The sequence below is a fragment of the Ammospiza nelsoni genome, chromosome 6 (assembly GCF_027579445.1).
Source record: "Ammospiza nelsoni isolate bAmmNel1 chromosome 6, bAmmNel1.pri, whole genome shotgun sequence".
Taxonomy (NCBI): Eukaryota; Metazoa; Chordata; class Aves; order Passeriformes; family Passerellidae; genus Ammospiza; species Ammospiza nelsoni.
In genome coordinates, this window is record NC_080638.1 from 12161704 (window position 1) to 12188486 (window position 26783).

At 48.9% G+C, this 26783-nt stretch overlaps 1 protein-coding gene across 2 annotated transcripts; it reads right to left on the bottom strand.

Moving 5' to 3' along the window:
• Window positions 1-26783, bottom strand: CCDC9B (coiled-coil domain containing 9B). Of its 2 annotated transcripts, XM_059475165.1 has the most exons (14): window positions 26563-26783; window positions 24212-24325; window positions 23711-23815; window positions 22939-23001; window positions 22388-22552; window positions 19010-19159; window positions 13135-13209; window positions 11135-11319; window positions 9709-9770; window positions 9150-9203; window positions 8619-8724; window positions 7988-8045; window positions 6811-7623; window positions 1-2304 (listed from the first exon to the last, which is right to left on the bottom strand). In XM_059475165.1, exons 1-13 carry the CDS (start codon window positions 26581-26583, stop codon window positions 6841-6843), a joined length of 1941 nt encoding a protein of 646 aa, XP_059331148.1. In that variant the 5' UTR covers window positions 26584-26783; the 3' UTR covers window positions 1-2304; window positions 6811-6840. The 2 variants fall into 2 exon arrangements, with proteins under 2 accessions (XP_059331148.1, XP_059331149.1); XM_059475166.1 differs by lacking the exon at window positions 22939-23001.

Below are 26783 nucleotides of genomic sequence, written 5' to 3' on the forward strand. Positions count from 1 at the left end.
TTTTTCCTCATTCCAACTTTTATTTCATATAAATAATCCCTCTACATCAGATTTGTCAACTTTTCAGTTTTTTCTCTCACCATAAAGAAGAAACAGCTAAGCCACAGTTGTCTGAAAAATCACAACCCAGGCACCAAACAAAGTGCATTGAGCAAAGTGTTAATGAGCAGGAAAAAATACACTTAGAACAGGCACAAGCTGTCCAGTCCCATTCCCAGAGCCTGGATCAGACTCAGTTCTTCCTGGGCATCATTACCTGCAAAGTCACTTGGAAGAAAGGAAAAAAAGGAGGGAATGGAGGACCAGTGATGGTTTTTCCTTGCAGAATGGAGTCTAGGGCAGTAAGGTTTTTTTATCTCTTCAACACAGTCCTGGACCAGGGCAATGTAAAATTCCTGCCTGGCCATGTGTCCAACTGTTCCTGGGGCACAACAGCTCTTGAGCTGAGCCTGTGTGTTCCATGGGCCATGAGGCAAGCTGGCTCCTGGGAAATGCTGGTAATGACTCAGTCTGACTGGACTAAGAGCCAGGTCAGAGACCTGATGTACAAAATAATAACGAATTAAAAAACTAAACAATTGCAAGCAGGTTTTTGAGCCAGTCAGATAAGGAAAATCAGCCTTTAACAGTGATGGAGAAGCTCCAGGACCTGGAGCAGTTTTACAATCTTCTATTTATCTGTTTTATCTGTTGGATAAGTCCAAATAAACCCAGTCTGGGCTTTGGTGGGGTGGAGATGTTTCTACTGATAAAACACAAAAGCTGCATGCTCTGTTTCTTGATAATACCTGGTGTGATGCCAGTAAAGTCTCCTGAATTTGGCACATAGAGGAAATTCCCAGGCTTGTGCTTCATGATAGGTGTCACAGGTCTGAGTCACATGGGAAAACAAATGCTTGTCTGTGCAAATATTAGTTTATTAAAGCAGCATAGAGTATTTCAGTCCACATGTGCCAACCTGATCTCCAGGGCAGTCTGCCAGCCTGGTCAGCCAACATCCTGCAGGATATTCCAGGCAGTCTCCACATATACCTGTCCCAGGGATGCTTACTCTGGCATCAGATTTTAGAGCATCCTTGAAGTGAGGGTCATGCCCACTCTGCCCTGTCATTCAGAAGTCACAAATTATGTTGTGTTATTCCTTGTGCCTTCTCCTTAACTGATAGCTGTATTCCAGCTGGGTCCTAGCTTGCTGTAACTGGAAAGCCAAGCAGCTAGAATTCCTGCATGTTTGTGCTTGTAAAGCTCCTCCAGATCCTCCATTTTAAAGGTATCTTTAAGGCCAGGTCAGAAGGTCTACAGAGCAGCTTAGAGAGGATTCCTGCTCTCTTAATGAAACACAAGGCTATGGAAGGCACAACCAGGAAGGTGAAAATGTTTAATACAAAGTCTTGGACCTCCAGCTCCAGTTTGGCCTGGGTCCTGCTGCCAACTGCTTTGGGCAGTGTGGTGGGGGAGGAAGATTATTGTGCTGTCCCCCTCCTTGCCGTGCTGCAGGGATGCCCAGTTATGCTTAGGAAGGGGGCACGGAGTTTGCTGGGTTATGCACACACCTGGTCACCCAAGCAGGCACCTTCCTTGGCACAAAGCACTGTCCTGATGTGCTCCTCAGCCTCTGAAAGGGGAGGACAGCTGGAGGCTCTTCAAGGAGGAGGTGCTGGCTTGATCTGTGCTTGTCAGAAGCGCTCCATCCATCCATCCATCCATCCATCCATCCATCCATCCATCCAGCCTGCTCATGCCCTGCAGCCCCTGCCACTACCATACACCTCTGCCAACACTTCAACCACGTGCAAACCTCTAGTACAAGAGCTCTGAACACAACTTCTTCACCCACCTACTGAACTACACCCTAACACCTCACTCCTCTGCTTTGCCAGTCACCTCTTCCTGCTGTTCCAGTTGCTGGCACAGCCCCTGGCACGTGCCTCCAGCCTTTGGGGAAAAAACAGCGTGTGTTGCCCAGAAACCCAAGCCATAAGTTTAAAAAGAATTAGTCATTAAATAAAATAAAGTGCATCCAGTAGACATTTCCTTGGCTTGCCACGCAGCTGCAATATATGCCAAACAAACAGATAAGTGATGATGTTTTCTCTGTAGGGTGGGAGTGTGTGCACCCTTCCCTGGCCTTTGACACACAGATAGGGAAGGGGGATGCCAGAACTGTGAGTGGGTGCTGATGGGGACCCCACGTTGTGAATGGTGCTGAAGGGCACTGCACAGGGGCTGAAGCTGATTTCATAGAAGGTAAAAGAGTGAGGACAAGCTTGTGCTCCTCTTCTCCACTGCCTCCAGCACGTTATCCTGTGAAACAAGAGCAGAGACAGCCGCAGGATTATCAGTCTCCAGGGGACTGCTGAGCTGTAAATTAAAATGTCTGCTGATTCCACCCTGCCCTTCCTGCACGGCTGGGGCTGCTTGGGAGGCACCACTGGGGCATAACCCAGATACCTGCTGCCAAATCAGAACAGGAGCAGTGGAGGCTCTGCAGCCCAGGGGACGAGCTGACTGTACCAGTTTGGATTAAACACTCTCAGTCCTCCTCTGGGATACATCAACTTTACTCTTTCCTTATATCTCAGGAACAGCAATCCTGATGTGTTCTTGTGTGTGCTGGTTCAGCACCTGGAGCACCAAGAGAAGAGGCTGATTAGGCTGATTTCAGGTAGGGCTTTGTGATCCTTCCTGGTGAACCTGGCCTGGGTGTGCAGCACTTGTGAACCCCAAGGGCAGAGGCTGAATCAGCTTTTCCTAATGAAAAACTATCCTGTGAGTGGAGCCTGCTGTCCTAGAGCTGGTCCTAGACCCAGACATGCTGAATTTAACTGGGAAAGACAGAATTTTTATTCTTTTCTAGTTGCCAGATGCTTGGGTGCTGCTCATAATTGCTGAGCTGGCATTTTCCTGCATCCATGTTTAAATCCATAGATCTGCCTTTTGCTGATGCAGATTTCAGCACCCAAAGCTCTCAAGAAAGGTTGGGGAGAGGGATATAAAAAAGAAGAGATTAAATCCTCCAAAGGCAGGAGAGGTCACAGGAAACTTGGCTTGCATAAAAAAGAAACTTCTCAAGGAATCATCTAAAGACACAGCCACATGTATTTAATAAGGAACTGCACTGAAATCAGACCCGAGGTGCTGACACAACTGATGCTGTGTACAGCTGAGATGAGATTGTTGCTGGAGACTTAATTCCTTCTCCTGTCTGTGTGCAGCAGTGAGGGCTGGCTGTGTCCTGCTGCCCAGGGCTGCTCAGTGCTGTGGCAGCACACTGGGATTTAATGACACTGGGAAGGGCCAGAAGCAGACTGTCAGTCACACTTGGTGGTCCAGATATTGTAAAGTAATGTGGTTTATGAGTCTGAGCTGACTCCAGCACGAGTTCTTCTATTGTGGATCTATTTGATCACTGATGCTTTCAGAAGGCTCTGACTGTGTTTCAGTGCTGGGAGACAATTCCCTTTCCCGCTTTGCAGTACTATCCTTTCAATACAGACACCTTCTTCCCATGCATGAGTGAGTCTTTACAGCCAAGACACTGGTGGGCTTTAAAGTCATTACTTCTCATGGTAATTAGCCAGAGTGATTAGCCTTTCTCACATTTCCCACTGTATCCTCTTTCCCATACATAACTCCAGGGCCAGTGGGAGATGGAGCAGCTGTGGGCTGGCTGTGAGCTGGGGCTCAGGGCGGCAATGCCACCTTGTGCTGCCTGGGCTCTGCCACCAGAGTGGGAATTGTGTGGTGGCAGAATTCCCTCTGTGTGTCAGTGTCACAGGAAAGAATTGTCACAGATCACTGCTGTCTGTCTCACACCTCCCAGCCTGGCTGGCTGGGCGATGTCACTGGGATGGCCTTCACAGCCAAGCCAACAGCAGGTCCTTGTGGGACCTACTGGTCAGGCCCCATGTGATGGAGGGATGTGCAGAACTCCCTGAAGCTGCAGCTGAACATAACCAATGAAGGTCTGGGATAGCAGGAACAACTGTGGGATATGAGAGCAGCTCCATTCCTGGTGTTTGGAATGGCAGCAGCTCGCCCATCAGAGCCCTGAGTTATGTTTAGACATGTTAAGCTGCAGTAAGTGGCCCTCAGGATTCAGCCACGGTGAGCTTCCAAGTGCTCTGGAAGCCACCTTGTCCTAATTTTCCCGTATTTATTCCTGGGCTTCTCCAATACATTGGTCCCTGCCCCAGCATTGTGTTCTGGCTTGGATGTTTCTTCCCCTTTGCTGATGTTCACTACCCACATATCTACAGAGATCACAGTTCCACTGCTTTCTGCCTTCATTTTCCTGGACTAAACAACATTCCCTCAACAGCTCTGGGGCCTTCCCTGTGTGTCCCTAGTCTCTTGCACCATTCTCACAGAATCCCTGTGTTTTCCAACGTTAACACTCTCCTCCCATGTTGTGCCATGACTCTAGAGATATGGAGACAACTATGTCAAGTCCCACTCCCTGACTGCATAAAGACCGAGCTCTCCACTTAGGTGGTACTCAGAGGTGCTCTGGGAATTTAAAATGCCCATGGCATGAGGATGGGCTCCAGAGGGTGGTGTGGGCTGCAGGAAGGACCAGGGAAGCCAATGCTATTCAAGGCAAGCCCTTGACCCTGCCAATCCTAGGCCAACTCCCCAAACATACCAGCAGATGGTACCTTCCTGTCTCCTGAACCTCAAGGAAGCTGGTTGTCCTTCAGCAGCTCCACAGCTGTTTTGGGAAGTGCTGGTTTCTGCTTGTGCTGTTTCCTGCACCAACCTTGGGCGCTGGTTTGCATCAGAGCCGACCTCTGCTGACCTCCTCCGTCCTGCAGCACTCAGGCCCTGCCTGCCCCACTCCTGTTTACGTCAGCCAGTGCTGCAAGGTCAGATTCCTGGAGCTGCTCTGGAAATCTACCCCCAGCTGCATTTTCTCTAAAGATGTTAAGATTAATTTTCTCAAGAGAATTCAGGGAAAAGCTTCTGTGGTTTTTGTGTATCGTTTACTTCTCTGGGACTTGTTGGACATTCTCCAGGGATTCCAGTCCTGCACTTCGAGTAAATATTTATTCCTTGTTATTTGAAGCGAAGGATGAAAGCCCCACCACACTCTCTGCACAGCATCTCCCACTGATTTGAAGGTGGTGGAGATTTTTAGTGCCATAAATAGACATTGGGAGGGGGAGCTGTGAAACCCACGTGGTGGCTGCACAGGGCTGCACTTGTGCAGGAAGGGATATGAGATCTGCATTTAATGTGAGTAGGACACGGGCCCCACGAGCCGGGCAAGGGGCCAGCACATCGTTATCACTGAGTACAGATGTTTCCAGCTGTTACACATACCTGCTGAGCTCTGAAGTGGACTCAGGGCCCTATTACCAAAACATGGGAATCTCCATCACTGAGATGAAAATGGACTACTCTAATTTATCATTTCCTCTTAGTTGGTGTCTAATTAAAGTTATCCTGAGTATGCAAAGCAGTCATTAATTCCTCCATCCTCTAATTTGGTGGGAATTTTGGGAGATTGGAGAGGCGTGGCTGGACAGTAATCTCCCACTATGTCCATCCAGGTGTTTCATAACATACTCCTAAATGCTGTTGGAATTAATTTCCCTCACTTGAAGGAATTTTAGTTCAAACATAGAACCAGCTCCTGCTGGTTCCTGATGTTTTGTCTTTTTGAAGTCACTATGACGCTTGCACTTCTCCCTGCCTTTTATATGGATTGGATTATAGGGAGAGTCTTTGTTAGCAGCTTAGCCACTTCATCCCTAAGCTCATTTGTACCTCTGGGGGGAATACTGAGCAACACCAGGGGACACATTGCTGTGTAGGGTCTGCAGAAAAGCTTCTGGAATCCGGGAAAGGCACTTGGTGGGGGGATCTGCCTGCCTGGCTCTGAGCAGCTCATTGCCTCCCGTGCCTACTTATGGAACAGAGCTGCTGCCTCTGTGCAGGAGAGAGGCACGAGTATCCTGAGAGCCACTCCCATGTTAGGCAAGCTGAACTGTGTTCTGGGAATACTCATCTCTGTTTAGTGTGATGTTCTGCTCTGTGGGACATTGCCTGGAAAAAGCACACCTTGCAAAGAGCCCCTACCCTCTCTCCTTTCCCCTTCCTCCTAATTTCTACCTTAACTTTGTGCTTGTCATCCATTGTTCCTTCTCCTGGCTTTGCATTTGCCTTTATGGAAGAAAAATTATTTGTTTGTGTGAAACCTGGAGCATTGCTCCATAACTGGCTCTGCTCTCCCTCCCTTCTGTTTGGTTCGTGGGCCTTTACACCAGGAATCATCTCACCCTGTGTATTTATACACTGCCCTGCACATCAGTGTTACCATGTGTAATTCAAAGTGTAGCACTCACAGATCTTCTACTGGAAGAGAATCCCACATACAGTCAACCTTCTCTCGAGCTCTGCCCATGAGGTGGACCCCTGTGGCTTTGCAAGTGTTTTGGGGAAGGACCACACTGACCTCAAGTTGTGATCACCCCAGAGACAGAAATAAATTCATCCCACTGAGGTTATTCCTCCCATCCTTTCTAAGGTCATAGTTTCCCAGGAATAGATCAGTATGTGCCTTAACTAATGTGTGTCATCAACAAACTTCAGCAGCTCAGTTTTCTGTCTAAATTTTTGTCTGACTTTGCATTCCTTCCCCACCCACTGCAGGACAGGCCTTTGTGATCCATAGATTTAATTACCTTAGAGATCCATAGCACTGCTAATGAACATTTCTAAACAGTTATCTGGTGTGATGCCTTTGTACCTCAGAAAATGGAGTTGTGGCTCTGTACTATGGCTGAGAGCATTAATGTGATGACTCACCTTATGTCTCAGGCAAGCTGGGGCAATCTGCTAGTTGTGAGTGTCCCCACTGTCCTTGTCCTTGCAGTCCTCAGGCTGGTCCCCTTCCCCAGACTGGGATTTTGCCATGTCCTGCTCAGGCACAACAGCCTTGTCAGAGCTGGCTTTCCCTGGGGGCAAAGGCTCGTGGTGTTCAGTGCCTTCAGCATCTTCACTTCCTTTCAGTGCAAGTGCCTGTCCCTCAAGAACAGTGGTTTGGGTCACTTCTTCCCCTCCTTTTCTCACCAGCTGTCCTTGGTCTGCATCCAGCCTGTCTCCTGCTGCAGTGTCGAGCTTTCCTCCGTGGCTGTTGGAAGAGTTCTCAGAGGACTCCTGTTCCGAAGCTGGCTGCTTCTCCAACCCAGCTCCATCTACATTCGCTCCCACGGGCAGTGACAAGGTCTCCTCGCTGCCAGGCCTGGTGCCTTGCAGAGTGTTCTGTAGGCTGCTCTGTGAAGCAGTGCTGTCAGTGCTCTCCTTCTCCTGGGAGACGTCAGCAGTGCCAGGCTTCCCATTGGCATCTTCCCCAGCATTTTCCTTGCTTGGCGTGGGCCCTGGCTCTGAATCTCCAGCGCTGGCCACAGACACCTCTGTGCTGCAGCCCCTCACTCCCCTCTGCTCCTCCTTCTGGCCATTCTGGGCAGGCTGGACCTTCCCACTTCGCAGCCGCTGGGAGGAGGAGGCCCCGTGATCCTGGAGGCTTGGCTGCTTCCCCTTTTCCTCCAGCTCAGCTGTGCAGTTCTCTTCCACCCCCTCGTCACCTCTGCTCTTCTGCCTGTCCATACCAAGGCTCCTCTGAGAAACAAAGGACATATTAAGTTTAGCTTATTAAAATACCAGTATATCGTATTTCTAGTCTGTGATGGTTCTGAAAACCTGAGAAAAAAGGATGTAAAAGGATGTAGGTGGAGAAGTGTTCAGGGACCAGAATAGGTGAGGTGGTTGTGCTGACAGAGGGTCAGGGTAAGAAGTAACCAGGCCATGTGAGGAGTGTTAGTGGTGAGTACAGTTACCCAAAACCAGCTCTATTCCAGCTCTGGAATAGAATAGAGATTCCTTGGTCCCTTGCCAACCTTTCTCACTGCTGAAATTATCCAATATTCCTGATAGTGCATGTGTTTGCAAATCTCAGCTGCCAGCCTGCAACTTAGGAACTCACCTGGCCATCAAGGTCATCCTTCACAAGAGACATGTCCTCGCCTTCTTTTGCATCCCATCTGTCAAGAAAAAGTAATCAGAATTTAGGCCTTGAAGTTCTTAAAAAGCCAGTGTCCCTTGCCTGACACCCAGACAGGGATTTCTTCCAGGGCCATGTATTCCTTGTCTGAGCCTCTTGTCCACGCCTACCCAGAGACACTCATTTGAGATCACTAAATCTTAATGAACTGGTTGTTGTAATTCTAGTTGTAATGAACATATGAACTTCAATTGACAGAACAGACAGTTGAGTCAGACTAAGAAGACAGAGTTTGCTTGTGCTGATGCCTGCCAGAGTCTGGGCCTGCTTGCCTGACAGTGGCCAAGTGTCCCAGGTCTCCACGACAGCAATCACAGAGGCAGATATTGAAGGCTAAAATTACTTTGAAGTAGCTTGGAAGTCAGAGAGACTATTTACAAGGGCCTGCAGTGACAGGACAAGGGCCAATGGCTTCCCACTGACACAGGGAAGTGTTAGGTGGCATATGCTTCCATGTGAGTGTGATGAGGCCCTAGCACAGGTTGCCTCTTCATAACTAGGCAGGGAGTGAGGTGTGGATGTGCACACCATGGCAGTGCTGCCAGCTCCTCACCTTCTGGCTCTGCCTGTCAGTCTGTCCTTCCCCTTGGCTCGGCTGCTCACAGCAGGCACTGCCTTCGGCCCAGGGTCGCTCACATTGACTCCATGATGTCCTCCACCTAGAAAACAAGTTAGAATGCCATGCAAAAGCAGGCAGAAGCAGCTGATGGACCACTGAACAGGCCAACACCCTTGTAATCTTGGACAGGACCTCTGAGGTGGGAAGCCTTTGAAGCTGTGTGCATAATGCACATATATTTTCTAAAGTAATGAAGACAATAAAGATTTTAGGGTGTTTCTTTTGTGTTTTTTTTTTAAATTCCAAATTCCAATTCTAACTTTAAATCTTATTCCTTGGATACAGTCTTACTTGTGCTGTTCTTGGAAAACTTCTCCCCTGCACACAGCTATGAGAGCAGCCATGTGGTATGTTCCAAAAGGCTCTCCAAATCTGCAAGTGTCTGGAGAGAACATTCTCCCTGAGGGATATCAGAGGTGCTGGCATTTAGTGGGGTGACATAACACAATTCTGTGGTTTACTCACCTCTCCCATCCGCAGGAAAGGACCTGTGCTGGAATTTCCTTGCATTCCTTCCCCCTGCAAGGACACAACAAAGGAAGAACTAAAGTGAGTGAGGGTCTGTAATGGACAGGCAGAAAAAACCTGATGTTCAAATATGGTGTCATGAGGGAAAGCTTTGTTTTGCCAGTCCATCTCCTGAGAAACAGGAATCAGGATGGACTTATGCTTGTAAAGAAGCCAGCATGTGCCATAGGGATCAGAGATGATGTGCTCTGGAATAGGACTGCCTCTTAAAGGAGTGTGTGGGAAAGGAGGCGGGGCTGTGCCTCCACACTGTGTTGTACCAGCTTCCAGAAGCCACTGCTCTCCCTGGGAAGGTCCAAAGCTCTAGCACGCAGCTGCTCAAATCCCATCCCCCAAGCCCTCTGCCCAGCAGGGAGGGCTGAGCCCCCAGCTCAGAGGTGTTTGCCCAGGAAAGCAGAGCTTCACAGCTGACAGCCATGACAGCTGCTGTGGCACTGGGATGCGCACGATCAGCGTTCACTAGCATCAGGACAGAGTCTAGGTGTCCCTTGCCAACCTTTCTTACTGCTGGGATTATCCAAGGCTGGCTCCCCATCTTTAACAAAGTCCTCTTCAAACCTGCAGGTTAAAAACAGGCATTGTCAGACCTGACCATCCTCCTCCAGTGTGCAAAGTGTGGGCAGGAGCCCTTGGCACGATGCAAGCTCCGGCCTTTGGCCTTCTGCACTTGTCCCCAGGCAAACCTGTGCAGGTTTCTCAGCAGCAGCTGAAGCAGCATGTGCTAACTGAGGCTGTGAGGTAGTTCTACCCCAAAGAAGAACCTCTAAAACCTTTCATCAGTACCCATATGTATATATTGAATGTTATGAACCTCCTATAGATGTAGGGTGTACTCCACTCTGTAGATGTATAGATGTAGCTGTACTACACTCAAATGCAGCTTCCCAAGCTTCCAAATACAATCTGAAGTAGCTTCAGGATTTGTCGTCTCAAATCAGACCATTTGGTTGGCTTCTAGCCCTGCTTGTTTTATATTATGGCTTTTCTCTTAAAAATGGATTTTTGGAAAAACAGTAGGGCTCAGGGCTGTCTTGACATCAACACTCAGCTCCCACTTCAGTCAATTCACCCCTAATTATTGGGGTCTCAGCGACTGAAAATTGATGTGTTTGATTCCATTCCTCAACCAAAGGACTGTCCCACCTACCTGTCCTGTGCAAACTGTTCTATCACCAAACCTTTGTAACAATCTAACTCCGCACCCTACCAGAAGCTTTTCCTGCTACAGGAGCCAAGTCATCCTCCAAAGCTCTCTAGCTGGTGTGACCCAGCTGAACCAGCACAGTCAGAGGGACAGTGATTAAGGCAGGGACGTGTCCGGCCCCATTCCCAGCTGTCCCACATTGCTGTGCTCAGCATTGTCCCTGTATGACACAGGTGGCCTTTTGAAGTGACCCCCTTGCCCTGCAATGCCTGAACAGGCTCAGTTTGCAGAGTGGGGAGGATTTAGGCATGCTGGGCTCTCCTGTGCTTAAAAAGGACAAAAAGGACAAAGGAGTGGGGGCAGTTAGAGAACCTATGGACTAGCAATGCAAGTTTGTCCACCCAGGTTTCTGGAAGAGCACCTGTACACTCCTGCCATTGGATTTGTTTGTGTGGAAATGGAAGCATCCTCCAGATGCAGACTGAACCTTGGTTCATGCTCCCCTCCCTCCTACAGTCCATATCCTGGTTGGACCAAAGGCAGGCAATCTTTGTCAGCACATGGTATCCCCTCTCAGGAGAGCTCATATTAGGAAGAAAACATGAGAATCACTCTGATACCAGATCCCACTTATGGGCATGCTCTGGGGAGGAAGAAGCAGCAGTGTGGATTTGGTCAGGCACATGACAGCATGGGATTCATAAGTATCTGCACAAGATCCCACCTCCAGCTTTAGGCCTGGTGCAGGCAAAGCACCCTGGGACAGGGAAGGACCTACATGTGCTCCGACTTCTCCACATCCCAAGCCCGTCGCCACTCGCCCTTGGCATTCTTGTGACGTGCCAGGCGCTCCAGGTCAATCTGCTCTCGCTCCCTCTTCCAGCGCATGTACTCCGAGCGCTCCCGGCCACTCATGGGGAAACTCGGGTCTCCAGGGCTCTTCTGGACTTGCTTCCCACCATCCTAGGGGAGGGAAAAGAGCTTCTGGTTAATAAAACTGTCTGAAACAGCTGCATTCAGGGTGCTTTGTACTGTCACCATCACAAATACTCAGGAATATTTGAAAACAACTTTGGACAAGGTCAGCTCCTTTCTCTGAAGTGCTGTGTACACACCAGGACTGTGCTTTACCCAAAGCCCAAATACACTGGGGCTTTTTGGCTCTACAGAAGGGAAACTGAGGCAGGAACCTTTGCTAAGGTTTACTTATGGCATAGAGTCAGTTCCTGGAGTGCTTACAATATCTCTCAACAGGGTCTGAATAATGAGACCCCCAACCTGAAGCCTTTGGGATACATAAATTGAAGTTATGCCTGTGAAGTCCTTTAAAGTGAGAAGGCAGGGAAGGAAGCCAGCCTTGTGTGACCACCAGGCATCCATGGGAGCCCACAGTCACAGAGCTGCAGCCAACCCTGTGCTCAAGAGCAGCATTCTCAGAGCAAAGGGGCTCTTTACCTTCACTGCTGTCAGGCTCCTGGTTTATCACTCCTCATGACAGACTGGTTAAGGGCTGACACTGCTCAAAAATTTAAAGCTTAATGGAAAGACAATTCAGAGCTGATGGAGCATGTGGGGGGGAAGTAGCCCAGCTGTCAGGTTAATGGATGAGGTGGAAGCAGGAGCTGACAGGCTGTGGTGTGTTGTCAAGCAACAGTGTGTAGGGAATAGCTTAGTGCTGAGCTGAGTCCTGGGGTGCTAATTACCAGCAGATAATTCATCACCTCATACACGTGTCCTTCCATGCCAGCCACCTTCACACCTTCCCCAAAGAGGAATTAACTCCTCAGCCCTGCACTGCGGGTGAGAGAAGCAGCAGGAAGAAGGGACTGAAAGCCCTGTTACCAAGGTGACTCACCTGCGTGGGCCGGAGCTGGGGTGGCACCAATTGCTCCTGCATTCCTCAGCTGGCAGGAGCTGGGGACCTGACACCGTGTCCCCAAGGAGGGAGAGATGAGGGGGTCCTGCCAGGATGGACCCTGATGCATCCATAAAGCCAAAAGCAAGGGAAGGACTGAGGCTGATGCCTGTGCTCCCTTTTGGGGAGAGGCAGAAATGGCTGGGGGCCCATGCAGCAGGAGGAGTCAGTCCCTCACCTCAATTACAGCGTAGCTGTGGTTAGCTGGACCACAGGCTATTGTGCTCCCCCTTCCTGCTCTGGGGGGCTCAGCTGGATTTAGTGTCTAAGAGCCCATCTGTGTCCTCCTAATGAATCACACTGAGGTGGGGTTATTCTATTTGTGCTCCATTAATTAAAGCATCTGCAGGCTCGAGGGAGCCAGCATGTCTCCAGGCTTTGCATTAAACAGTCAGTGGGAAGGCCTGTGCTTTAATTTACCTCCATCCTACTCAGCTCCTGCTGAAGTGAGGAGCTGTAGCTAATACAGCCTGAGCTTTTCAATCCACAAGGAAATGGTTTTGAGAGAGGAAACAGCCAAAACTGTGCTGCCACAGAGGTGAGCATGTTACCCTTCCTAACATCCCTATGGCTGTCTGAAGGGCTTGAGCAGCCATGACAAGGTGTGGAGGCAGGTCCTTGTCACCTTTCCAGTGCTGCTTGCTCCAGGTGTGTCAGCTGCTTAGCAAAGTTTTGTATGATGAGAGTGATGAACAGCAGGAGCCACATCAGAGCACAAGGCTGCTTCACACAATTACAGGATGGTTTGGGTCTCAAGAGACCTCAAAGGTCACCTTCCTTTAGGATTATGGTGGGAAGGCACATTCTACTGGTTTCCTCTTCCAAGACAAAGGTCCCCACAAAGGGACCTGGGTTCCACTCACCTTCCGGCTGTGCTCACTTTCTGGGCCTCTGTCACTCTCTGTTCTCCTCTTCTCTGCTGTTCTCCGCTCTTCTCCCTGCAAGAGAACAGACACAGGAATTACTTCAGGATTAAGCAAGGATTCCTTGCCGGGGAATCAGCACCTGAACCTATGCTGACCAGGACATGTAAGAACTTCTCAGAAAAGATCAGCAAAAGAGGAAGGATTTTTTCTGGGGCCCCAAATCAAACTGATGTAGAAAAAAAAAGTCAGAAAGCAAGGGGTGCATGAGAAAAGCATTCCCAGAGGTCGTTCCTTCTCCCAGGCTGGAAGCAGAGTGGTGTCCTGCATGGCCCTGTTTCTTTCCAAGGCAGACCAAGTTTCAGGTACTTTTACAGATTTGGGCCATTTTAGAATTCCATTGTACAAGATCTGGATAGCTACAAACAGGAGCTATCTGGTGCAGCTACAACCCAGCATGGTCAAACTAGGAGTGATTTCAGTCTCTGGCAAACATGGCATCCTTCTACCACAGTCCATCCCTGCTCCCATGGGGTTTACCCATGCTGCCACCAGACTGGCAAGCTCTACTGTGGTGCTGATATTCCCCAGCCTGGCAGGAGGTGACAATCAGCCTCTGTTTCTTAGTGAGCTACAGGCACCAAACACAGGCCAAGCCAGGGGTTCTCTGTCCCCACACATGATGAATAATTGAGATAGAGCCATGTCAGAGGCCAGGGTGAGATTGCAGTGGGTCTTAACAAAACAGTCTGCAGAGCATAAAGATCTTTTAGGAAAGGCTTTCTGCCTCTTTGGACAGCTACAGGGCTGGGGCTGTGGGGGGCTGAGCTTGTCCTGCTGCCATTTTGCAGTGCCAAGCAGAACTGAAACACAAAGAGGAACGTGGCAGCACAAACTGCCAGCTCAGCCCTTCCAGAAAGCAGCAGCGTGGTGAGGTCCAGCCCAGGCTGGAAACAGGACTTTTATTCCATGCATTCACCAGACACAGCTTTAGTTTTACAGGGAAAACTTGGGATATCAGTCTTGATACCTGCAGCTCTGCCCAATCTCCTAAGGCAACAAATGCTGCTGCAGCTTGTTCTCATGTATCCCATGGAATCATGCAGGGAATGAGCTGGGGACACATTTTTGGGGGATTGCCCACACATGCTAAGTCTGAGGCAGGTGGGAAGTGTGGCCATACAGTTCATGGACTGTCACTGCACTTGGTGCATGACAGCTTCACTGGTCTCACTTGTAGCTCCAGTACAGATGGAGGTTTGTTCAAACAGATACTTGGAAATAACAAGGAAAATTTTAGCTATATTGTCCTGGGATTTCTCTGCAAAGATTTGGGAAAAATGCAGATGGGTCTGCGCTCAGAGAAGCTGCCCCTCACCACATCCTGCCTGTTGCAAAAGGGGATATGGTGAAAGATGACACTGGGGATTTATTTCAAAATGTTGCTGTGAAAACTTTTATAACCAAAAATGCTCCCTCTGGACTCAAAATCACCTGCTCTGGCAGCCCTGTTTGAAGAACCCTGTAGTGAGAGATTGAATGGCTCTCTGAAGTCCCAAACTGAGCATTTACTGAGAGATCAAACAGCAGAAATCTGGAAACTTTGCTCTCCAGGGCCCTACATCCCAGTGGCTGTCCCATTTGGAATGGTCGCTCATCAGTGCCCACCACAAACCTGGGTCACAGAGACACTGCACAACCCTTCATCCTTTTACACCCTCACTGCAAGTCAGCTGCCTTTTGCCTCAGTCTGCTTCTATTTTTGCTTCTCAGAGGGCACTGTGGAAAATGGAGAAGACCACAAAAATGTAGTTCTTTTGTACCAGGACAGCGGGTCTGAGCTGTGCAGAGAACAGTCAGCTTGGCTCTTGCACTGGCTGAGGAGCAGAATTCCTGTTGTCCTGCTGTCCCAGAACTGCTCCTCCTGTTACCACACACCCAGGCCAAGAGGGAGCAAAACATGTTTTTCTTTTTCTTCTCCTCTCTGCCCCCAAAATTAAGAAAAATGACATGGACATTATCATTCCTAGTGTAACTGTTCCTGCAGAGCAGGAGGAGGACACAAAAGCCTGAAGCAGTCAAGGAAGATTATGATTGTTTATCCTGAGGTTCCTGCCAAGATTTCTCAGTTTTTCAGTCCAGAGTGGCCCAGGGTGGGGCCCAAGGTGGGGCAGAGCCTGCTCCAAACCAGCCCTGGGATCCCAAATGCCTTTTGCCATTGGGTCTTTCTGACTCCCTGGCACACATATTCCCAGCTAATGTCACTGTGCAGTGGTGACAGTACTGATGCCATTATCCAGCCAAGTACTGGTTGGTACTAACAGTTCTCCAGAAGCTTTGACAGGCTTCCATATCTCTAGGCTAGTTCAACGCCTTCTTTTTTTAAAAATAAGGACAATCAGATGAGTTAAACAAACCCGTTGGTACCCACCTCTCCAGGCACATGTCAGCACCACAACTGGCATTTCTTCTTGAAGAAATGAGGAGATTTTTGTAGAAGCTTAAAGCCATTTTTCTAGTGCTCAGATTCCCCACTGGGCAGGATTTTTTGAAACTAGTACATGAGAGGATTTTTTTATAACTCTTTTGAAAAATCTGCCTCCTTAATTGTGCTGCCTGAAGGGAGCTAAAGACTTTTCAGCCACCCTCTCTGCCTATTTTTCCCTCCCATCTGCAATGTAAAAGCAAGTGTTTCTCCTGCCACAGATTTGGTTCCTCTCCTCTGCAAGCACCAAGTCGGACTTCTCTGTGTTAGTCCCTGAAAGCAGTTTTTGTGTCTCTTGATTACAGTCATTTCTTATACACCATCCTGGGAAACTCTGTTAATAAAAGGACAATTTAAAAGCCCTGAAGCTCTATCAACTGCCCATTTAAAAGATGATTTGTAACCTGTTAATTAACCATTGTGCTCCACTGGTCCTGGGCTGCTGGCTCCCAGCTCTAATGTACTAATGAGTCTGAAACACCGCCAAAGTGGCTTTTTAGGGCTAAAAATGAAGGATTGTCTCCAGCCCTACATGCAGGAGAGCCCTGAGGCAGGTTTAGGGGCAGCCAGGCAGAGATGGGTCCCAGATGTGGCACTTCCAAGCCAGCAGCAGCACTGGAGGTCATGAAGCTGCAGCAGTAGAGCGATGGACTCTGCAAGGAGACAGGATAATTTGGTCCCTTCAGCCCTGTGGACTAACAGAGAGTGAAAGAGTCTTTCTGCTTATGGCACTGGAGCTGTCTCAGAAAAGGAGATCATGAAAGCATCTTTTTTCCCTTGCATTTCCTTTGGTAGCTCCTATCTCAGCTCTGCTGCAGTCTGGGACTGACAGCGTGGGGTTAGCCAGAAGCACCACGGGCAGCAAGAATGGGAGCAGGTTTCCTCTTTGGAGATTTTTTTGTTTTGTTTTGTTTTGTTAGTTTGGTCTTTTTTTCTTTATTGAATTTCATCAAGAATAAAAATAGAGAAAATGTGTGGTAATGAGGATGCCCATCAAATACTTTATTGGATAAATATGACACATGCACAGAGGAGGAAGCAAATTTGACAGGGGCCAGGCTACTGGAGGGGGAGTGATGGATGTGACTCTTTCTCCTAGGCCTTTGTGGGAACCCCAAAAGAGCAGGGAACCAGCTGGGGCACAAGGTAAAAAGGCCCAAAGGATGAACCATGCTGGGGTTAATGAGGGACTGAAAGTTAATTCTTGAATCAGGGGTCCCAGCTCAGGTCCAATCACATAGCTACCCAGTCACTGACACCCCACCAGGCTCCCCAGCAGCTGATTATTTGGGGATGAAAATGAAGTTTCTCTTTTAACAACTGATTAAAGGAGAGAAAAGAAAAAGTGGCAAGAAAATGGTGATTTCCATGGCAGAAGATTAGCAGGAGTGTGCCACTGGAACATGTGCTGCTCAACATGCTCATAAATGGTCTGGAAAAGGAGCTGAAGAGAGGGATGACAGTTTGCTGATGACATTAAATCATCCAGGGCAAAGAATGTAATTTGCCCGGAAAGAGCTGCGAAAGATCTCTTGACATTGAATGCCTGCATCATAAAATTACAGCTGAAATTCAATATCAGTAATAGAAAATAACTCACACAGAGAAAAATGTCCCTTCTTGTATACACACACACAGTAATGAGTCCTGAGCTATGATTAACAGTCGGGAATGAAATTTTGGTGTTACTGTGACTAGTTCTCTAAAAATGTTAGCTCAATTATTTAGGAAAAAAAAAAAGCAAAGAAAATGCAAACTTGCTGGGAGAAGAATAGAGAACAAACCAGAACATTGTTATGTCACTGAGTACATCCTGGAGAGCTCACAGCTGGAATACCATGTGCAGTTCTGGTCTGCTTGTACTGAAAGAATATGGTAAAAATAACAAAAGCACAAATGGGGACAATGAGAATGATCAGAAATAAAGAACAGTCCTCAGCAGACAAGTCTAAATAGGGACAATCTCTTAAGTTACGTGAGATAGCTGAGGGAAGATGTGAAACAGGTCGATAAAATCATTTGTGCTTTGGGAAGTGCTGGGAATGATCTATTCACTACTTCCCCTGATGCAGGAACAGCACATGGAGCTGTCAGGGAACAAGGCTGAACAAGTCTGGGATTCCAAGCTTCCATGGTTCTATGGCTTTAGCCAGTGCAGCCTTAGGCCCACCCTCATATGCTCTGAATCTAGATGCTTTGAGGCCAGTATGAGCAAGGCATTGCCAAAACCACATACATGGATGCTAAGCCTCAAATTTCATATTCCATAATAAAACCAGATAAGAGATGACCTTCCAGGGCAGTCCATACACTTAAGAGACCACAGGATCTAAAGCCAACATCCAGGCACTCCTCCTGTTGCTCTATCCTAGTACAGCCCCAACCTTGATGACCTCAGAGACAAGTGTTTGAACAGGTCCAGCAGAGAGCAGAAGACACTTGCCTGGCACATTACAGAAGTACATTTGACAAGCTTAAGGGCAGAAACAGCACAGTCAGGTCAATCCCATTACATCCAGGAATGCTGGTGATGATGTCTGTCATGGGGACTTCTGGGGTTACCAGTGGCTCAAGCAGGCAGCTCATTTGAGCTTTATGGCATTCAAAACACAGCTTGGCAGCCACAAGAAAAGAGCACCTGAACTCCTGGAGCCTAGGTAAGCCCTGGGGAGGAGGAGAAGCTGAAGATGAGTGTGGGTAGTAGCAGCAAATGGTTGGCACTATTCCAGAGAGGGGCTGCAGATGTCTCCCAGCATTCCTGGGTGGTTGGTAGCTACACCAAGTGTGTTTTCCTACACAGTCTCTGACCCTGTTTGCTGCAGGCATTCTTTCTTATCTGTGAAAGCTTCCAAAGAGGAAAATAGCACATGCCTCTGTGTGTGTAAAGAGAAAGGTATTTGTAAAGAAGTATTTGAAATATGTTTCAAAGATTAACAAAGTTCAGCCAGTTCACTCAGCAGGTGATGGCCAGGCACAGCAGGATGTGGTTCAGAGGCAGATATAGCCCAGCTCTGTTAACGTTTAAGTGGTGCAGTGAGTCAGGAGGACACTGCTCCTGTTCCAGTCTGCGGTGTAGCTTCAAAGAAAAGCTGGTAAGAGACAAGGTGAGATTCATGCCCCATATCTAGCAGTGCTTTCATCAATCCTTCCAAAGCAGCATCTGTTGATGAACTCAGTGTGTTTAGGAGGCTTCTAGCTTTAGCTAGGATCACAGGGGAGGGAAAAGATTGTGACTTTCTTCTTTCACAGGGATGGAAGGCAGAGATAAGGAGATAAGCCGCCCTATTAACATAGAGTGTCTCCCAACATCCTGTGGCTAGGCTCTCCTCATGCCAGCAGAAGTGGATGCCATGGATAGGTTCCAGGCCCAGTCACTAGCACTGTACTTACCTTCTCCTTGTTGTCCATGGTGATGGCAATCTGCATCCTCCTTCCCCGTCGGAAAGCCACCAAATGGTCCATCTCCTCCTCGCTCAGCTCCGGCACTCGGCCCGGGCCAGGGAAGCTCTCGGCACGCTTCTCGCTGACGATCCTCTTGCCCTGGAAGGCACAGGCTCAGTTAAGGACACCCACATCAGCCCTCCTAGGAGAGTGGCCATCCCAAACTGCAAAGGATTTTAGCCTGGCAGAACAGAAAAGGAGCAGAACAGTCAGACCCCTTGGCTCATAAAGCTGCCACCCCACTGCAAGGGATCTGTGATATTACAGAGGTGTGTTTACCTGAGCACAACACCAGCATGGTGGGATTTACCCTGCTTAGATAATCTGTAGCATGAACACTGAAGGACGGTTTTATTTTAAGCTAGTGTCTGTGTCTTAGAAACAAATGTGAGGTTGTCCCCTCCCCATACAACATGTCCCAATAAAATGTGAGGCTACCTTAGAGCATAAGCCTAGAAGGTGGAGGAGAAGGAGAACAGTGGGGTTCATTCTCTTCAACCTTGTCCACATAGCAGTTACTCCCCTGAAATGTATTAGATTAGCATTTGATAATTCATCGATTCATAGTCATTGTGTGTTTGTATTTCTGGAATTATTTATTCAGCAGTGGAATACTTAAGAAACCTGATATATAAGCTCCTTGAGCAAGGGCAGTTTACCCTTCTCAGATATTATTTACAGCTGTCTGTATTAGTGTCATGATTTCACTACATGGATTTACATCTGTTTCTTATTTTGTTAATGATCTTTGTTGCTGGCTGATGTCCTGCCAGTGCCCTCAGCCATCAATTCCACAAAATGAGCACATCTTTTGTACAAAAAGATACTCATTCTTTTTCTCATTTAAAAGTATCATCTTTCAGGCCAGTCATGTGCCTTTTTATTTTTGCCTTACAAGGAAATGAGAGACTTAATAAGTCATATCCATCGTTATCTCTGATCTTTTTCTTTTCTCTTCATCCATATGAAGTCTGCTCAACTTCACCAGGGATGAAGGAACCTCAGCAGCTTCCCTCTCTAAAGGATAGTGCATTTTACTCTGTTTTCCACCCTGATCTTTCACATTTACTGAAGCCTTGATTTAAAAGGTACTCAAAATCTCCAAGGAAACTTTAGTGAAACTTGGGAACTTTGTTGCTACAAAATTGTTTTTAAAAACAAAAAGCACACCCAGACCTCTGTTTTGTAGGGAAGACATGCAATCAGGGCCTTTGCCATGACATGTGATACCAAGAAGCCTCACATTAACCTCATTTTCCCTCAGCTCTGCCAGGAGCGCAGATGTTAGCGAGGAGAGAGCCTTCCTGTTCACAAGCCTCCATCAGCATGACCTTTTTTACAGCTTCTCAGTCATCAGGCTTCCTAGCACATGATAAATGTTTTAGGAGACACTGGAGTATTTCCAGCAGCAGAACCTCAGTCTCTTGTTTATTCATCTTTCACATTTGTGTGATTTTGCTGTTTCAGCAGAGATAGTTCTTGAGTCAGCCTGATGCAGGGGAGAGGAGTGGTCTGGCTCTGCCTGTCCTGTCAGCCCCAGATAAACAGACATGGTGGGAACCTTGTTACATATTCCCTTGGGGATTTCTAGCTCTGCTTTTGGGTTCAGTAATTCTAGGCTGTACTGCTGAGGTGAGAGCCTGAACTGGAGACTGGCCTGGCTCTGCCCTACTCAGAGCACTTGTGTGAGGTGTTTGGCATTCTACTTAACATAATTTTTTTATTAAGAAAGTAAGCCCAGAGATGGTTTAGAAGGCAACAGCAAGCTATTAATCCACAAGTTGTACATCAAGCATTTATTCATCTTAAGTCAACAGCTGTTCCCTAGAGCTCTTCAGTGTTTAGGTGTTGATGGCTCATCCTTTAGACATGTAACAGGGTCACAGATACCTCTTGCCAGGGAGGTCTGGCACTGGGAGGATATTTGAAGGTGACTTCATCACTTGCTGTCTGAGAAAGTCTCTCATGAGACCCAACACAAAGAACCATGTGCCCAAACACCTCGAGCTCAACAGAAGCCTCAGAGAACATCACTGGATTACAGGGAGGTGACACCATCCCTGGGCTACTGGATGTTAAAAGGCATGGTGTGAAGGCTGGTGTGCTGACAAAGTCTTTAACCCTGCATTTATTGAGCAGATGGCAAGGAAGACTCAAAGGAAATACAGGAAGCAGCTATTTAACATAGATGTAGCAGCTAGACACATCCAGGCTGGGAGACCACCAGATTTTCTGTGTAACACCCTTTGCTCTCCCTCCCTTTACCACTCCTTCCCTCCCTTCTTCCCTCCCTTCCTCCCCATTTTGCTTCTGGCTAAGCTGCCTCGCCTGAAGGCACATTCTGCTCAATGTGTCTGCTGACATGTGTCTTCTTTCCTTGTTTCCTATTTTACAGTCTGGGTGATCTCTCAGCCTGCTTGTCCCACATTGGGAAATCCTGGTCCTTGGTGCCCCAGCTCCCAGAGTGAGAGATGTCATATGAGGAGAGCACCCATGCAGAGCCAAGAGGGACAGAGAGCAGGTCTACAGCCACAGCGCCTGGCAGAGCCAACTCCTCCTCTCCACAGGGCTTGTCCTGGGTCATTCCCTGCCTGACAGAGATCTGGGACTCTGGCACCAGCTCTTTAGCTTAGTCAGAACTACACCACTCCCCATACAGAGTCACTGTAAGGTGAGCTGTGCCCATCTCATGCCTGAGGCATGCCCCAGATTGCAGAGGCAGTGTTAAAAATACTCATCCGGGGCATGCCAGGAAAAAGAACAGGGGAACAAAGGAAACTCCTGGACTTACGTCCATTTTGTGAAACTTTCCAGCTGGCTTTCCTTTGGGGCATCTCGCTTGACTATGATTTAGGTTATTGATGATTGGATGTGAGTGGTTTCCTGCACAGCCGAGGATCTCTGGTGCTGGGACCTTGCAGTGGTCACAGGAAGGATGGTGGTGCCTCATTCAGTCACACCAGTGTCACCAAGCAAGCCCCTCTTTCCAGGCACAGCAATACAGTTTACCACCAGACTGGCCCAGGAGGGCAATAAGTTGACTGATCCCTTAGAAAGGGAACTGGTTCCACCTGGCTGGGTGGAGGGTGTTGCTGAGGGGGCTAGCAAGGCCTGAGGGCTGATTCCTGGGAATCAAATATAGAGAGGGAAGCATGTGGTAGCTCTGAGGTTGTGCTGAATAACTGTGAAATGAGAGGAAACAAGCAGCAAGGAACTGCTCCCTTTGGATGTGACACGCTGGACAGAAAGCTCAAGTGAGAGGCAGAACAGAAGCTCCTTTGTAAGGCAAGAGGCTGCAGTGTGAGAGCAATCCTCTTCCCTACTCACCTTTGCTTTGTTGTCCATGGTAACAGCCAGCTGCACCCTCTTCCCCATCCTGAATGTGAACATATGATCTGCTTCCTCCTCCTCCTCCTCTTCCTCACTGGCAATGCCAAACCCAGGGCTTGTAGGACAGGGGTTTCCCCTTTTCTCACTCACCACCCTTTTGTCCTGGAAAATGAACCACTTCCATTAGCAAACCCAGAGCCTTGACTCAGGGATGTGATTCCCTTCCCCAAACACACGTGCACACAAGCGGGAAGGCAGCTACAGAACAGCCCTTGCCCCCAGGAAGTTCTCTGTGCCCGGCACACTGCTGTGACATTCCTGGGGAACAAGGGGCTTGTTGTCTGCTCAGCAGCAAAACCCACAAAGACAGCAGGGCTGAAAAATCCTTTGCACTTACAAATCTGACATTTCAGACTAAAATGCCAGAGTTATGGGAAAGAAATGCCATCCTCATCTCTTTCTGCAGCACACTGAGTTAGCTTGGGAAAGCCCAAGTCCTGCTGAAGGTGGCCTTGGAAGCCAAGTGGATGGCTGAGGGTGGTGCTCACCATCGAGAGGCCTGGGCTATCTTGTCCATAGTGTTCAGTCTGGGTAATTGCATCTTTCAGGTCCTGTATGAGAGAAAAATGTGTGCAGCAGCACCCCGAGAGAGGTGAGGGCCGTGGCCAGGGTGGGAGGAGAGCAATGCACTGGCCTGGATCCAACAACCCTGAATGCTGAAAGCAGGGTGGGCTGGCTCAGCAGGCTCTGCATGAGCTCTGGCAGAGAAGTTCACCAAGGGGTTAAGGCAGGACTGGCTTCCCAAGCCCCATGCTGCCAGGATGGGTGGACAGAGCTTATCAGATTTGATCCAATTAGGAAGGAAACCTGGGACTCACAGTCTCTGGCCCAGGGCCACTTGCTTTGCTCACTCCCAAAGCCTAAGGAGACCATAAGTTTTCCATGGCATTCTCAGAGGCACTCCTGATGCCTCCAGTGACACACACACACACCTGATATACTCTGCCTACATATTTGCAGTGATGCTGACACCTGGGACCTGTCAAGGGCCAAGTGTGCCTGTTCACACACCCAGTCATCTGCCAGTTATCTCTTTGTGCATGGGTAGAGGTGCCTGGGCATGGCTGGAAACATATGTGCAGCACCTAAAATCACTTTGATCACACATCTCTGCAGAACTCACACACACTTTTCAGGGCTTAGGATGTATTTCCTGTGCTCAAAGAACTTTGTTGTGGGTGGTCTCTCTCAGAAATGCCATTTTGCAGGAGCAGGACTGGAGTGAGAGCTGGCCCGTGGTGAAGGAGAGGCATCACTTACATTGTGAGCTTTGGTGATGGTAATAGTGAGTCCATCCTGCTTGGGCCTCCTGGAGGTAACAGCCATTCCCTCCTGTTCCGCTCGCTTTTTGTCCTCTTCTATTTCCTGAAACACAGATAGCCCTTATCACAAGCCTGTACCTGGATGTTGTTCATTTTCCTGTTTAATTCTGCTAAATGGACCCACCTCCACCTCTAAGAGGGAGTGGACCAACTTGTGTCCCAGTTATGGGATGCAGACAGAGGAAGGTGGCAGTGGGTAAGGAGATGCTGCAGCAGTGAGACAAGTGTCAGTGTCTGTTCTCTGAAGCAACTCAAGAATTGTAGTTAAAGGCTAAGGTAAAGCCTAAGCTAAAGGCAGAGCTCTACCCACCTTCTCTGAGTGTTTCCAATACAAACACGCTATCTAAGTAACACAGTCATTCTGACTGTGCTGACAATCTACACTGTGAGTTGAGGACCCCAGATCAGAGCTGGGGAAGGTAAAGACTTGCAGACTCACCTGGTACCTTCGTATCAGTGCTTCATTTTTTTTCCGCAAAGCCAAGATTTTCTTATCAAGTTCAACATCTTTCTGCTCTTTCTTCCTTAACACAGCATCATCCACAGCAGCATCCTAGAAACACAAGGAGCAAAGCTCTTCTCAGTCATTTTACCAACAGGATGAAGCCTGCTCCTTCTGTCTGGACAAGGTGGGAAGTGAAAGAGTCTTTCCCATCACTTCTCCCTGACTTTTCCTGACAGAATTCACATTTCCTTTTCTTACAATTTTTGTTCAGCAATGAGGTAGTTTGAGCAAAGCGCTGCTGCCCCACTTTGATGGCTGTCAGTGGGCTCCAGAGTTAACACCCTGCTTATCTGCATGCAGTACATGACCCTCACCTTCACGTGTTCTCAGGCACCTTGTCAGACATCAGTGAAGGAAAGGCAGCAGAACCTGCTCATGACACAGACCGCAGCTCCTGCACCATCCCATCCCCACAGGCATCCCTTGTGAGGGGTATCTGATCCTACAGCCCCTGCCAAGGGCTGCTTCACCAGGACACAGGGACACAGGCACACATCTGTGTCCCGGTGGGACAACGAGAACATTTAAACTGCCTCCACACATTCTTCTGCTGGACAATGGGATTTTGTCAAGATCTGTGGGAAACAAATGGCTTTTCCACTGCCATTCATCATCGGATATGCGACAGGTGAGCAGATTGCCTTTGTGGGTGGATACAGTTCCATGGGCATTTTGCAATGCTGATTAAAGCCAAATTCGGTGTTTACCTGAACAGAAGCTGTTCTGGGAGCACTAAATTGGCAGGTTCACTGTTTACTGAGCTCTGGGGTGTTGGCTGCTGAGGGTGGGATCAAAGTGGTGCATGCCCTCAAACACACCCCTTTCATCTTCAGATTCTTTTGAAGGAGAACTGGCAGAGCTGCCGGCTTGAGAAAAAATTTAAAATTCCTGCAGAGGTTTTATTCGTGCTCTTCTCTTTTTAAGGCAAAAAATGGAAAAGGCCTGTCAGGCTGTCCTCCCTCTGCCCATTTGTCAGCATTTTGTCTACACTGCAAGACGGCTGGTATTGGGGGGGAGGGAGTCTTTCCATTTCCAGCTGGAAACAAGTCACTGGAAGGAAAGTTTGCTGGTGTTCAGCACTTCTCCTTCCCTTTATTAACGAAGCCATTATGGTGTTTCTCCGTGCACAACCTGTTTCAGCGAATGCTGGGAAGCTGTGGGCGGGAGGGGTCGCTGACCCGCACACCCGGGCCCCGCGGCCGAAGCGCCGGGCAGCGTGTGGAGCCCACGCTCAGCTCCCAGGGGCTCACCCATTGTACACTTCAGCCCAGTCAGCATTTGCTCGTCAGCTGCCGCTCCGAGCCAGCCGATAACAGGGGGCCGGGCCCTGTCCTCCCTTTCTGGAACGAACCCGCTGCTCCAGCCCGTGCTGGAGCTGATGCTCAGGATGGAAAGTGGCTCCACCGTGCCCTCCCCAGAGTAAAGCTCTTCCGGGGAGCCAAGGTGCCCGTATGTCACCGCGACAGAGTTATAAATGGTTTTGGCAGAATAAACGTGCGATGGCTTTGAATCAGCAATCAGCTGAACCCAAAGCCTCCGCGAGAGCAGGGCACAGCCACGGAACGAGAGGCCTCATTCTATTGCAAATTAAAATGTCACAAAAGGAGAAAATTGAAAGCTATCGGCTTTAGGCTTCAGTTAAATGACGACATCCCGTTGTGTGACAGCCCCTCTCCTAAGTGGCACACACACTGGCTACGCAGCTCCTTGGGGGCTGGAGGGACACCTCGCTCCAGACTGTCTCTGCGTGCAGTGTTTTCCCATACACTTCTACGATCGCCTGCTTCCACAGCCAGACCTCGGAGACAGCGGGGTTGGGAAAGTGTGAATGGCGGGGAAGGGGGGGAGGGAAAGGGGACAGGAGCGGCCCGTACTAACGCTCTTCTGTGTAAGCAAATGTATCCGCTCTTTTTAAGAAATATCCTCTTCCTTGACAGCTGCAGCTGAAGCCCTCACCAGCACAGGCACCATCTAGCACTGCCTGCATTTCTGTTTGTTATCTGCCTCCCGGGAGACACCTTATTCTGAGGCAGCCACCACAACCTGCCCCGGCGAGGGATGTAAACCCCAGCACCCAAAATGCGCTCCCCCCAGCACCCCTCCCGCGGTGCGGTACGGCTTGTTTGCTCCCCGTGCCTGCTGGCAGCCAGGCGAGGCAAGAAAACAAAGCGACAGCCGCCGAAAGGCCACCCTGAAGGAAGCGAGTGCAAATCCTTGCGTGGCCTTTTGGGGTGAGGGACCCCAGCGCCCCCGCCCCTCCCAGGCCCCGCGCAGGCAGCACTCACAGCTCGGTGCATGTTGGACATCGGCGGCGGAGCCCGGCGGATTCCAGAGCAGAGCTAAAAGAGGAGAGCCATCAGACGGCCTTTCTCAGCACTGGTTGCACAGCATACAAGATCATGTTTTGATTACAAAAGCCTCGTCTGGGCTCCCAGCCAAGAGCACTGGCTGCCTAATATACCAAGCACAGACAGGGTTTGGAGTGCCTGTGTCCTCCTCTCCAATC

Coding starts and splice junctions, on each gene's coding strand:
- CCDC9B (XM_059475165.1), bottom strand. CDS start 26,583: ATGTCCAACATGCACCGAGCT. Junction 19,160..22,387: donor CCATGGACAACAAAGCAAAG/GTGAGTAGGGAA, acceptor TGTGCCTTCCAG/GGCAAGAGGATCGTCAGCGA. Junction 9,771..11,134: donor GTGGAGAAGTCGGAGCACAT/GTAGGTCCTTCC, acceptor TTTAACCTGCAG/GTTTGAAGAGGACTTTGTTA.